This window comes from Brassica napus, chromosome C9, assembly GCF_020379485.1.
Source record: "Brassica napus cultivar Da-Ae chromosome C9, Da-Ae, whole genome shotgun sequence".
Taxonomy (NCBI): Eukaryota; Viridiplantae; Streptophyta; class Magnoliopsida; order Brassicales; family Brassicaceae; genus Brassica; species Brassica napus.
In genome coordinates this window covers 54,579,983-54,591,697 of record NC_063452.1, presented here as the reverse complement: position 1 = coordinate 54,591,697, position 11,715 = coordinate 54,579,983, and the positions used below count along the sequence as shown (strand labels likewise).

The 11,715-nt window shown below is 35.2% G+C and overlaps 2 protein-coding genes and 1 non-coding gene across 3 annotated transcripts; all 3 read right to left on the bottom strand.

The window, feature by feature from the left end:
* Nucleotides 1-556: 556 nt before the first annotated feature.
* Nucleotides 557-1,392, bottom strand: LOC106367871. The gene is made up of 2 exons (XM_048767436.1): nucleotides 1,155-1,392; nucleotides 557-1,084 (listed from the first exon to the last, which is right to left on the bottom strand). The coding sequence occupies exons 1-2, from the start codon at nucleotides 1,175-1,177 to the stop codon at nucleotides 739-741; spliced, it is 369 nt and encodes a 122-aa protein (XP_048623393.1). The 5' UTR covers nucleotides 1,178-1,392; the 3' UTR covers nucleotides 557-738.
* LOC106367869 (thermospermine synthase ACAULIS5) lies at nucleotides 1,279-3,428 on the bottom strand. The gene is made up of 9 exons (XM_013807730.2): nucleotides 3,156-3,428; nucleotides 2,995-3,061; nucleotides 2,787-2,881; nucleotides 2,533-2,635; nucleotides 2,369-2,457; nucleotides 2,101-2,257; nucleotides 1,927-2,002; nucleotides 1,648-1,843; nucleotides 1,279-1,562 (listed from the first exon to the last, which is right to left on the bottom strand). Exons 1-9 carry the CDS (start codon nucleotides 3,308-3,310, stop codon nucleotides 1,481-1,483), a joined length of 1,020 nt encoding a protein of 339 aa, XP_013663184.2. The 5' UTR covers nucleotides 3,311-3,428; the 3' UTR covers nucleotides 1,279-1,480.
* Nucleotides 3,429-10,636: 7,208 nt separating this feature from the next.
* Nucleotides 10,637-10,743, bottom strand: LOC125593571. Its single transcript, XR_007329474.1, has one exon. It is a non-coding gene; the product is annotated as a small nucleolar RNA R71 (small nucleolar RNA).
* Between the last annotated feature and the right edge of the window lie 972 nt (nucleotides 10,744-11,715).

The following is an 11,715-nucleotide window of genomic DNA, read 5'->3' as shown; positions in this document are numbered from 1 at the left end:
AAGGGTTAGGGTCAATCCACTAATTACCAATTGGTTTTAAGTTGTAAACCCATAATTAAATCCGAATCTATCAGAAAGCTTTACCTTCTTTTGTTAAAGATCTCTTGTGGGTGCAACTTCTGATCAAGGTCATCATGATGCCTCCCACTGCCATACCATAAAAAAAATTAACAAGTAATCTCCCAATGTGTAATAAAACATGTCTCACTTACCTTTCTACAATCTTCTCAGCGCTTACAACGGTTTCACTACGCAGAAAAAAAATATCCAATAACCAACCAGGCATGGATTGTAAAAAACAACTCAAATTAAGACACATACACATTTAACTTACCTAGTAGTCAATGAAGGAGCTGTGAGGCCTACAATCTTCTTAGAGCTTCCAGCAGTTTCACCACATAGAACCAGAACCAAGCAATAACAAATAAATACGTTCACTTAAACAAACAAGATATGAAGTGCGAAACATACAATCAAAGTTACAAAACATAATTAACTTAAATCTTGCGGCTGTATCTTGAGGTTGGTTGCTTGACCATCCCATGTTCTGTGTACATGCATAGCAAAAAAGAATTGCATACAAAAATGGATAATGAGAATCACACAAAAAAAAAAATCACATCTTTTCTCAAATCTTTATCTTTCATAAAAAGTTACTAAAGATCAAGCTTTTCACTTCCTATTTACGAAAAGATCATTCACTCCACTAGCTAAGTCATCAAAAGAATCACAAAAACCTCAACTTGAACCTACAAGACTCTGTTCCTTGGACTTTTTCGAGTTTGTGAAGCCAAAGCCAAACCATCCTTTCTGAGGATTCCTCGGTTCCGGCACCTGCATCACCGTCGTGTCGACACAACCCTGACTCTTCAGGCGCCTCTCCTCAAACACTTTTTTCAGTATGTTAAGGTCAATTACTCTCTTCGTCGATCCCAGCTCCATCGACTGGTCGCCAAGATTGAAGCCACCTCTCATACTCTTTTCATAGCTGAGAGTAGTGTCTTTGCTCCCTCCCGTCTGATTCTTTCCCGCCGTATTCTCAACAATCATCTGCAGCGTGGCCGTGTCGCCATCCACTAGGTTTCTGCTTACAAAAGATCAATCAATCTTTCCACTTCCACTCAATGAAAGAATCACAAAATGCCCAGTGATACCTTGAATCGATACTCTCCTGCATCTTCGCGGGCCTCGGCGCCTTTTTCAGTTTGTTAGACAACTTAACATTATAATTGACCTAGGTTTTGATCTCTAGAATTTGGTGTAGACAAGTAAATAATATGTTGAAAGCATCAATGAAGATGGGGCTCGCAATATAGTTTTTTAACCAAACTGAACAAAGAGTAACTTGAGGAACAAGCAATTGTAGAAAAGAAAAGGCAGCTAAAGTAATGAAGACAACGCCCGGTTATGCATGTGCGGAGAAACAAAACCGGCTTTTTAGACATGCTGTGGTATTAATGAAACTGAACCCGGTTCTTCTTCAAGTATGCCGGTACGCCACACCATGACCATGAATGAATCTCGCGTTCTCTTCGCTATAAACTTCAGTCTCCTTCTCCAGCCTGTCAGTTTTAGATTCAGATTTTGTCTGTAAATTCATTAATTAATTAACCAAAAAGCAAGAGAATTTTTCTGTGTGGAAATTACGCGAGAGAGATGGTCTTGTTGAGAGTAGCAGCAGAGAGGAAAGAAGGAGCGTTTAAATACATCAACTCGCCTTTCACTCTATCTTCGATTCTTTGATCCATTTCATTCACTTCTACCTCAAATTCTTGGTCTGATGCCATCACCCATCCCCACGTATCCGCAAATGACGGCACATGTGCTGTGTAAGCCTTAACGTCTGTTTTCATTGAATAGTTAATCATCACAATGAACTCACATGTATACAAAAAGTATATAAAAGACACAAAGAAGCTATCTTACGCTTGAAGACTTGCTTCAAGGTATTGTAAATTGACGTAAACACCTCTTTATGAGTGAATATCCCTGCTGGCCCGGCCTATATTTTTAAGAATGTGAAAAAGTGTTAAATTAAATAAAGTGTTTTTATTAGCTTTTCCCCCCTAAATTATAAACTAACAAGGAAAAATGAAAGACCTGAGTAACAAAAATGCCATTAGGGGTAAGCTTGGGTTTAAGGATGTTTTGGTAGAAGGATTTGGTGTAGAGCTGATAACAAGGCCCACCTTCTACTGGGTCAGCTAAATCTCCCACTATGATATCAAACTTCTCTTCCCTTTTCTCCAATTCAGCCCTTTTCACATCCAAGTTATTATAATTAAATTAAGAGAATTTCAAGTATTTATCAAGAAAAAGAACATTTAAAGTCATAAATCTTGTTTTCAATTTTCTTTAGTTTCCTTACTTTGCATCTTTGATAACAAGCTCAAGCTTCTTGTTACAAAAAGCGTCGCTGTTAACGGTCAGAAATCTCCTGCAAAAATCAACAACTTCCTGGAAAAAGACATTTGTGTTTTAGGAATGTATAAATGTATGCATAAAGATTAAAGAGATAACAGGTTTAATTACCTGATCAATATCACACATGACCACTTTTTCGATCGTCTTATGTTTTAATATTTCTCTTGCGGCTGAGCCTTCACCTCCTCCCATTATAAACACTGTCTTGGGGCTATATAGAGAGCAAACAATAGTTTATGTAAATAACTAATCCAATTCCACTTACCGTTTGAGAGTATGTTTATATAACATGTTCATGTAAGCATTTTTCAATAGTAGTTGTCTTTCAGAGAATTAATAGTAAAATTATTTTGAGTGCCTACTTGGGGTGGCAAAGGAGGGCCGGGTGGATCAGACATTCATGGTAGATAAACTCATCTCTTTCTGCACTTTGCATTTTCCCATCAATCACAAGCACCTGTTTAATTCATTACCATTTATTCATACTATACAATATAGGGATGCTCTAAATAATTTATTGTTAATCAAAGCTATACAAAAAAAAAAAACTACTAATTGAGGAAAATGCACCTTTCCGAAACGTTTGGTGTCCAAAAGAGCAATGTCTTGGTATTCACTAGTTCCTTTATGGAGAACACTATTATATAGAGGAAAAGAAAAACAAAAAGAATGATTAGGAAAATGAGATAAAAAAAGTATGCGAAGTTAAGACAAAACTAAACGAAGAAAACCTGTTAAGGGCAAAAGACCACTTGAGATCATCATCAATGGTTTCTTCGTACCAATGGCACTCCTGCTGGTTGGAGTGGAGGGTTTGAATGGGTGTCGTATCTTTGTGAATCTCCGGGAATCCATTTCCGAACATGATCTCTACGACTTCTCCCATATCCAACAAGTTAAGAAAACAGAAAGAGATATAGACCCGAGAGAAGAAAGATGAGATAGAGAGGAGTAATATTGCTTCGTGATATTGATATGATCAGAGAGAAGCCAACTCTTACCTTTTTATAGAGGGTGCAACCTAAATTACTTTTAGAGGAGGAATATACGATTTGTTAGGTCCCTCCTAATGTTCACTAGTTACGATGGAAAAGAATATCTCTGTACAGTCTAGTTAGATGAATGGGATAAGAGCATCTCCAATGGTACACAAAAAATTATTCTGTATTTCACTCTAAAATAGAGTAACTCTATTATAGAGTTGAATTTGCTTCAACGGTTCACTGTATAATAGAATGAAATATAGAGTAATGTTGTTTTTTAATTCTATATTTGGAGTGAAAAATCAACATTATTCTATATTTCCTTTATTATAGAGTAACTCTATTATAAAGTGAACTATTGGAGCAAATTCAACTCTATAATAGAGTTATTCTATTTTAGTGTGCAATATATAGGAAATTTTTGTGTCTCTTTGAAAATGCTCTAACGAGGTTTTCTTTGTACAATGATCAATCTCGTTGGCATGAGACTGGGTAATGATTACTACAAATATCATCCGCCAGAATTCGGCCGCATGTTTACTTCAATCAATCCATTTATGCTTTCTTTATAATCATGTCTAATTACTAATTAGTAATCTACAGTTTCAAGTATAATATTATTGGAAGTAATATGGTTTACTGATCCGTTAATGCAAGAGACAATATTGTCACCTCTGTAAAGATTTTTGAGCATGTTAGTTCAAATCCAACTCCATGCAAAAGTTTGAGAACTGTGTTGAATTGAAGGAGAAGTAAAACAATCTACTATCCCAAAATAGTTCCGTAAATAGAACAGTAAAACAAAACTTAATAAATGTGGACGCTCCCCTACATTTTTTAACATGGGAGTATTGTAACCATATGGAAGGATCCAGATTATTATCAAGTGGAGGTGCAATTCGCAAATGGAACTTTTCTTCGGTTATTTTAGTAAGCCGTAAACAATAAGTCTATATCTACGTGGTCATATGATATAGCATAGTGGAATGCTTGACGGGATGAAGTAGCTCACTTGGTAAGGACCATGTGAACCAATTGTCATGCTCACGGGTTCGACGCCAGGCGGAGGCGAACTGCCAATTCTATCACCAAATGCGGTACTGGGTGTTGGGCCTTGTCCCCAGCCCAGATAAAGCCTTCCCGGGTGAAGTGGACCGCTGCCTAACCGGACCCAGGAGAATGACCACGTAAGTGGGGAATCCCTGGATTATCAAAAAAAAAAAAAAACTTAAAACTCCCAATCACTAGACCACCATCGTGTGGTCATGCTTCCCTGAGTTCGAGTGTTGCTTTGTTTGGAAAGAGCCTTGAACTGCTCACTCTAGTCCAAAAGAGATGTATTGTTCTTGGGATTTTTCTTAAATTATAAAAATGTAGAACAAGCTACATTACAAAAAGATTTAAGACAAAATCAGTTTGAAGGCTCTCTTTCTCTATTGGTTTACTATTCAAAAACCCATGATGTTATATTATATGAATAGAACGTAGAGGAATGGTGAAGGAGTGCAGCAAAACACGACACCTCTACAAAGCATGGATTGTGGAAATATGAAATACACATCACTCACTGCGATACATCATGAAACAACACGCGCAGTCTCTTTTATTACGATATTGCCTCACTGCCCATTATGGTGGGGTCCATGACCAGTACACGCCCTACATATGTATACTTGTGAGTTCCCCATGGACGGCGTTGAACGATGTTTTGACATTTCAATAATCTGATTATTTTTCTTTTCCTCTTTTAAAAAGTTACCATTTGATAGGGATAGTAAAGATAATGAACATAAAAATGGACTACTAAAGATTGTTATTTTCTTCTGAAGACAAACCTTTTCACAGTTAAGAAAACAGAATATTTTTAAGTTTGGAGTTTAGCATAAATTATATTTAAGATTTTTTATTTATTTTTTTGCTTCGAATTTAAGACTTATGGTTTCAGAGTTTAAAATTTAGGACATTAAATTTAAATTATTTTACTAATTATAAAAATCATTCTCTTGATTGAGGTATAAATATATATATTAGTATAGGGTTCTTTGAATAGTTGCAATGTTTATAGTCCAAGCTCAAACTGATCTCCTCAGTTTATAGAAGAGTTTAGTATAGCTTACAATTCTAACACATTTACGCCCAAGTATTTGATGTAATCAAATATTAGAGGTAGACTGAATAGTTATATGACGTTCAGTTTTTTAAAAGCAGTGGATGAATTAAGAGTTTGCAATTTTGTAACTACATCATCGTCGTTAGCAAAATAATAATCCGAATTAGGGAGTTGATAATAAAATAATTACGTATATTATACAAAACTGTAAATATTGGAAGGAACATAAGAATTAGATTGGGACCCACGTAAGTTGTATTGATATGCGCCTTAATTAAGCGTGGAGCTAATCCACTCAAAAGAGAATGATATCTTTGTTGGAGTTTCCACTTTATTTAACCTTTTGTTACTTCTCTTTTGCCCCTTAACAAGCTATTTTCTCTTGTCGAGTTTAAGTCCCTTAGCTGAAACAAAATCCTACTTATTATGACCATCATAAGTTATGATTCATAACCATCATCATCAATATTATCAATACCATCCTCGTGTATATGTGTACATAATTAAGGATCTTGAAGTGAAGCCAATCCCCCACGGCATACCCTTATACAGGCTCATGGTGGAGAAGCCAAAATATGGGGTACAAGGTACACTAAAAAGGACACACACTTTTATTCTTGTCTTCAGAAGTGGCCTGCCTAATGAACAGCTTGCCGACTGGTTGTCCACCACACGTAATCTAATATCATACTATGTTAACGGAATAACTCACTTTTAAAATACATCTAATGTTATTTAATGGTGTGATTATACATGCATCTTGGGTTAAAGGACCAAGAAGGATTTCGTGAAAGCTGACTTTAGGATGATGTCAAAGCGTGCCTAACTTTCATCCAACATATTCGTGGTTAAAGTGGTTCCACTTATGACTTACCCGAGCACACCTCCAACTATGCATTGCATGTTTCTATATAGATACACCCTAGAAAATCTTTTTTGGACTTTGAATTTTATTTTTTTTTGTAAAAGGGCATTCAAATTTAAAAACATAGGAACATACAAATGTATGGTTAAAAAACCATAAGTTTGAGAAAATACGATGAGACAAACCTCATATTTAGTTAAGAAATATCTTAGAAAATAAAAACTTATGAAAATAAATTTAGTGATACAAGAGTGAGATGAAAGACCTAGGTAGTTGGAAGATGGTTCCCACGGCTTCGACGACTACGTTTACCCTTTCCTCGTACCGTTTTCCATTCCATATCTTGAAACTTTTGTAGTAATTTGATTGGCCTTCCAACTCTTGACATGTTGAGGTGGAAGACCAATCAGTGGACTTTGAAATTTGTGGGTTAGATATTCGAATAACTCGTTGAAAAAAACTTATACAATGGTAAATGATTGCCTAGAGGCTCGAGTTGTCTTCATGTTGTCATTATAAGACCTTATATTTCAAGTTTCGAGAGTTGGATAAAGACTAGATCATTACGTCTATTTTCTATAGTCTATAGTCTATACTAACAATTATTCAACAGATTCCCTTTTGCGAATTAAGTATTTTTCGTTATTAATGTTTCTAAATTCTAACCTTGCAAAGATATATTTTCATATCTATAGAAATTGTAAAACAATGAAGAAATTTAGACTTCAACCAACAAAAAGAAGAATAAAATTATTGAAGTGAGTATGCCAGAGATTTCAATGAAATTTGAGCCATTAGCTTTTCTCTTTAAGGCTATAATTTGAAACTAGTTTAGATGTTTATGCATAACCTTGAATCTTAAGAAAACTATATATATATATATATGGGCGAATATGCTACATGATTATAATGGCAAGTATAGACCCGCCTGTGGTAGATGCATGCGTCATTTCTAACAAGTTACATTGCATCACTAATAAACATCAAACACTTTGCTGTTGTAGGGAAATATCTTAGTCTGAATCTGTCTAACTATTAAGGAGAAAATGAAACTGCACAAGATGATATGAAGACACTAACTAAAGTATCTCTTAAAAACATGCAAAATATTTTAGTCCCAATACCATTCAAACATTAAAGCGAGTAATCTAGACAACGGTAAGAATGTTTGGTGGTCGAGTACTAGGTTGAGGCAATAGGCAATCAACAACTACAATGGAACCAAAGAACTTAGATATCAACAAAAATGAGCAATGAAGTAGCTTGAGGTTGATTGTCAAGAAGAGAGAGTTAAGACTTTCGGAAATAAATATAACCTCAATTTCGTAATAATTAAAAAAGATCTCTTGTTTATGTGTCAATCAATCAGGTAATTAATTAATCTTACGTGTCAACTTCACATTGAAATTGAAAAACATGTTGGTCCAATTCGATTTTTATATCTCACTAGAAACATTTAATACCAACCATATGATATCATATGATATTAACTAAAACAAAGTGGCTATTTATTATATATTGGGTTTGATTGGATGAAGCTGTGGCTTTTTATTTTTTGCACTAAGATTTAGGCTTTAAATTTTTAGCTTTGGCTTTAATTTATTTTGCTGTAGAAATTTTTCAGAGCACTAAATAAAAGCTCTAGAGAAATTGCTTTTTAAAACTAGCATATTTCATTTTTTAATGTTTTGGCTTTGGATTCAATTTTAAAAATAAAAGCATGATTGCTTTTAAAAGTGGCTGTAGAAATTAAAAGTCTGTCTACAACTTCTAAAATAAAAGCATGATTGCTTTAAAAGATGACTCTAGAAATTAAAAAGGCTGTCCCCAGCTTCTACAGACACTACCAATCACCCCCATTATTTCCTTAAATAAAACCTACGGAATTACATAATGTGATTATGATATATATAGTAATTAATGATTTTAAATAATGAAGATTTGCTAATAATCTGTATGTTTCTATCATTTTTGTTTAATTCTTTACTATTAAAATAAATTACACAATTACATTAATCATATATTAAAAATTTAGATTTTTTTTATATGTTGTATTTTGAATTTTTCAAAACGAGTATAAATTACTAAAACTGTTAAAAGTCTCACATAAACTTTTGTGATCAATGTTTAAATTTTTTTCTATAATAAGATACAATGATAATAAAATCATATAAATAAATTATTTTATTTTAATAGGTGTTTATGTTAATATATATATATATATATACTTCATATCGTTTAAATTTAATTATATATCATATACGATAGATAAGATTGATTGTTTTGATTTATTTATTCTAAAATGGTTGCGAATAAACAAGAGCGGTCATTTGATTTATATGTGCAAGCCAATTTATTACATTATAGTAACTGATTTCTTAGTTATTTAATATTTATTTACTATTTTATTATTTCATATTATGCAGAAAAATATAAAATAAGTATTTATTCTGCACAAGGCGCAAATCTTAACCTAAGTATGTATCTCTTTAATAATTTTGAATCTTAAACATTTTCTAAATCTCATGCCAAAATAAAAGAAAGAAATGAGAATAAACTAAAAAATCAATATTTATATCGAGCAATAACCAAAATGACACAAAAAGGAGAAAAATATCGAAGATAGATAGGATTGACACGAGAAAAATAACCGAGGTTGCTCCGCGTCTATTTGTTTGGCCGAGTTCATGTTTTCTAAGGGCCTTTTGGTCATTTCTTTATGCAAGTTTTTACTTTTGAAAACCTATGTTTTAAGTACCTTTAGCAGCCACCAGACAGATTATCTTTTGTTCTAAAGAAAAACCTTTGGAAAGTTCATCTTTTAAATCATCTTTGTTCATCTAGTTATTGCAATTCTGTGTTTCCAATTCGTTGTTGCATCCCTCTGTAAGATTAATCTGAAATCCAAAATGAGTTTAAGAGGAATCATGAAGAGTAGTGAGTAATCACCATTTGAATTCATGGGTTAGGAAAATTAAGGGTGATTAGGTTAGAGGTAGGATGTTTTAGAGTAGGTCATTCCAAAACCTTGCTAGTAGAATAATCATAATGCATCTTCTGAGTTAGCTTCTCAAAAGTTGATCTTTAGGCATTTCCCACCCAAAAGGTGTTAGATGAAATGCCTGAAACAACTCTTCTAAGCTTTTAGCATATTTTGCCAAAGACATTTGTTGTTAGAAGTGCTAAGGTAGCCTTAGACCTGTTAGTAAAGATTGCTTCCATATTATTCAACCAAAAACATTTGTTGTTTGAAATGTGTTAGTAAATGAACATTCATCTAGACATAGAGTTTGTTTAAGATCGTGTCTAAGCTTAAGGTTGATAGTTTGATTGTTCGTCTGCCATCCTTAGTTCGAAACTTGATCACCCAAGGTCTAATTCCTATGCCCATGAGTTCTCATTTTCCTTAGTTAAGAAAGTCAACTCATTTACCGTTTTTATTATTCTGAAACTGCATTAGTATTAATCATTAGTTTAGAAAACCCTTTAAATCATCGGTTGCATTTAGATTAAGTAAGTACTTGCATTCTCAGTGCTTGAAATCCCTTAGAATTGGTTCGACAATCATTTATACTACAACATTTGTCTTAGGAGCCTTGAAAACTCCTAACATCAAATTGGCGCCGTTGCCAAATTATGAGTATATTTGAACATTGGGATTTAGTCATTTGCTTGAGACTAAGTCATTTTTATTTTCTTTTGTTACTGATTCTCCTTCTTCACCTCCTTTTAATTTACAGGTGTATGAACTTGAGGAGCAGGGCTCCATCAAACCTAGTTCCAAGAGCCGCAAACATCAGAGCTTTAGAGAGAGAGTGTGCTAGAAAGAGAATAGAAGAAGAGCAACAGTCTCACTTGGAGAGATTGGATACTGATATGGGAGACATACCTCAAAATGATGCCAACAACGTTCCACAAAACCAACAGCGAGCAGCTCGACACATTGGCACTTATGACCGCCCCAACATTCATGGTCATAGATTGGGAATCCGAGCACCAGCTGTAGCAGCCAACAACTTTGAGATCAAATCAGGACTCCTCAACGTGATCGAGAACAACAAGTATCATGGCTTGGCTCTAGAGGACCCATTTGATCACTTGGACAGGTTCGACAGCTACTGTGGGTTGTCAAAAATCAATGGTGTGTCTGAGGATGCCTTAAAGCTGAAGTCTCTACCAAGCGACTCAATCACCACTTGGGATGACTGCAAGAAAGCTTTCTTGGAGAAATTCTTCTCTACTTCAAGAACTGCTAAGCTGAGAAATGAGATCTCCAACTTTCAACAGAAAGGCTTGGAAGGATTCAGTGAAGCCTGGGAGAGATTCAAAGGCTACCAAGCTCAATGCCCTCATCATGGATTCTCTAAGGAAAGCCTGCTGAGCACATTCTACAGAGGAGCTCTTCCTAAGTACAGAGCCAGATTGGATACAGCTAGCAATGAGTTCTTCTTGGGAAAAACAAAGGAGGATGCAGAACAGTTGGTAGACAACATGGTCAAGAGTGATGCAGTCTACAGTGGAGACCACGACAGAGGCAGTCGAACAGATGACAAGCAGACGAGGAAGGAGTTAAAGGCTCTCCAGGATAAGATTGATATTCTCATTGCTGATAAGGCCACCCAGGAGCAGCTGCACTTTGTTGGTAACCCAAACAAAGAAGCCACACCCGTTGTCTAGGAAGTTGATGGTTTGGAAGGGAAAGAAGGGCTGTGCTTCATCATTAACAATGGTAGCTGGTACAAGAAAGAGCCAAACTTTCAGTACAACAACTACCAACAGAGATCTTACCTCAACAACCAACATAGTGGTTATCAGCCTCGGAACAACCAGCAAGGCAGCTATCTACCTCAACAAAACTCTCCTCCTGGTTTCAATACCAAAGCACAACAACCTGCCCAACAACAACCTACTACTTCTACCTTTACTCCTCAAGTCAGCAGCACTGATGCCCTACTAAAACAAATCTTGGAGTCTCAGACAAGAAGTGAGAAGCATGTTGGCTATGAGTTGAAGAACCTTCACTCAAAGATTGATGGAAGCTACAATGAGCTCAACAACAAGTTCAGAACTTTGGAGAACCAGTTTGCTGCCATGAACACTCAACAAAATCGCCAACAAGGTTCTTTACCTGGAAAATCTGAACAAAACCCCAAGGAGACCATGAAAGCTATCACCCTCAGGAGTGGTAAGGAGTTACCTTAGAAAGCTCTCACCAAGGATGCTGAGAAACAAGGTGAGGGGGTTGTCATCAACATAGACGATGAAGTGGTGATTGTTGATGAGAAAATCAATGATGAAATCTTGGAGAAGATTGTGGAAGCGAAAGGTAAAGG

Excerpts from the sequence above, each read along its gene's own strand:
- LOC106367869 (XM_013807730.2), bottom strand. The coding sequence starts at position 3,310 with ATGGGAGAAGTCGTAGAGATCATGTTCGGAAATGGATTCCCGGAGATT. Across the intron at positions 3,062-3,155 it reads TGGTCTTTTGCCCTTAACAG|TGTTCTCCATAAAGGAACTA; the intron begins GTTTTCTTCGTT and ends TCTATATAATAG. Across the intron at positions 2,458-2,532 it reads TCATGTGTGATATTGATCAG|GAAGTTGTTGATTTTTGCAG; the intron begins GTAATTAAACCT and ends GTCTTTTTCCAG.
- LOC106367871 (XM_048767436.1), bottom strand. The coding sequence starts at position 1,177 with ATGCAGGAGAGTATCGATTCAAG. Across the intron at positions 1,085-1,154 it reads CAGGAGAGTATCGATTCAAG|AAACCTAGTGGATGGCGACA; the intron begins GTATCACTGGGC and ends TTTTGTAAGCAG.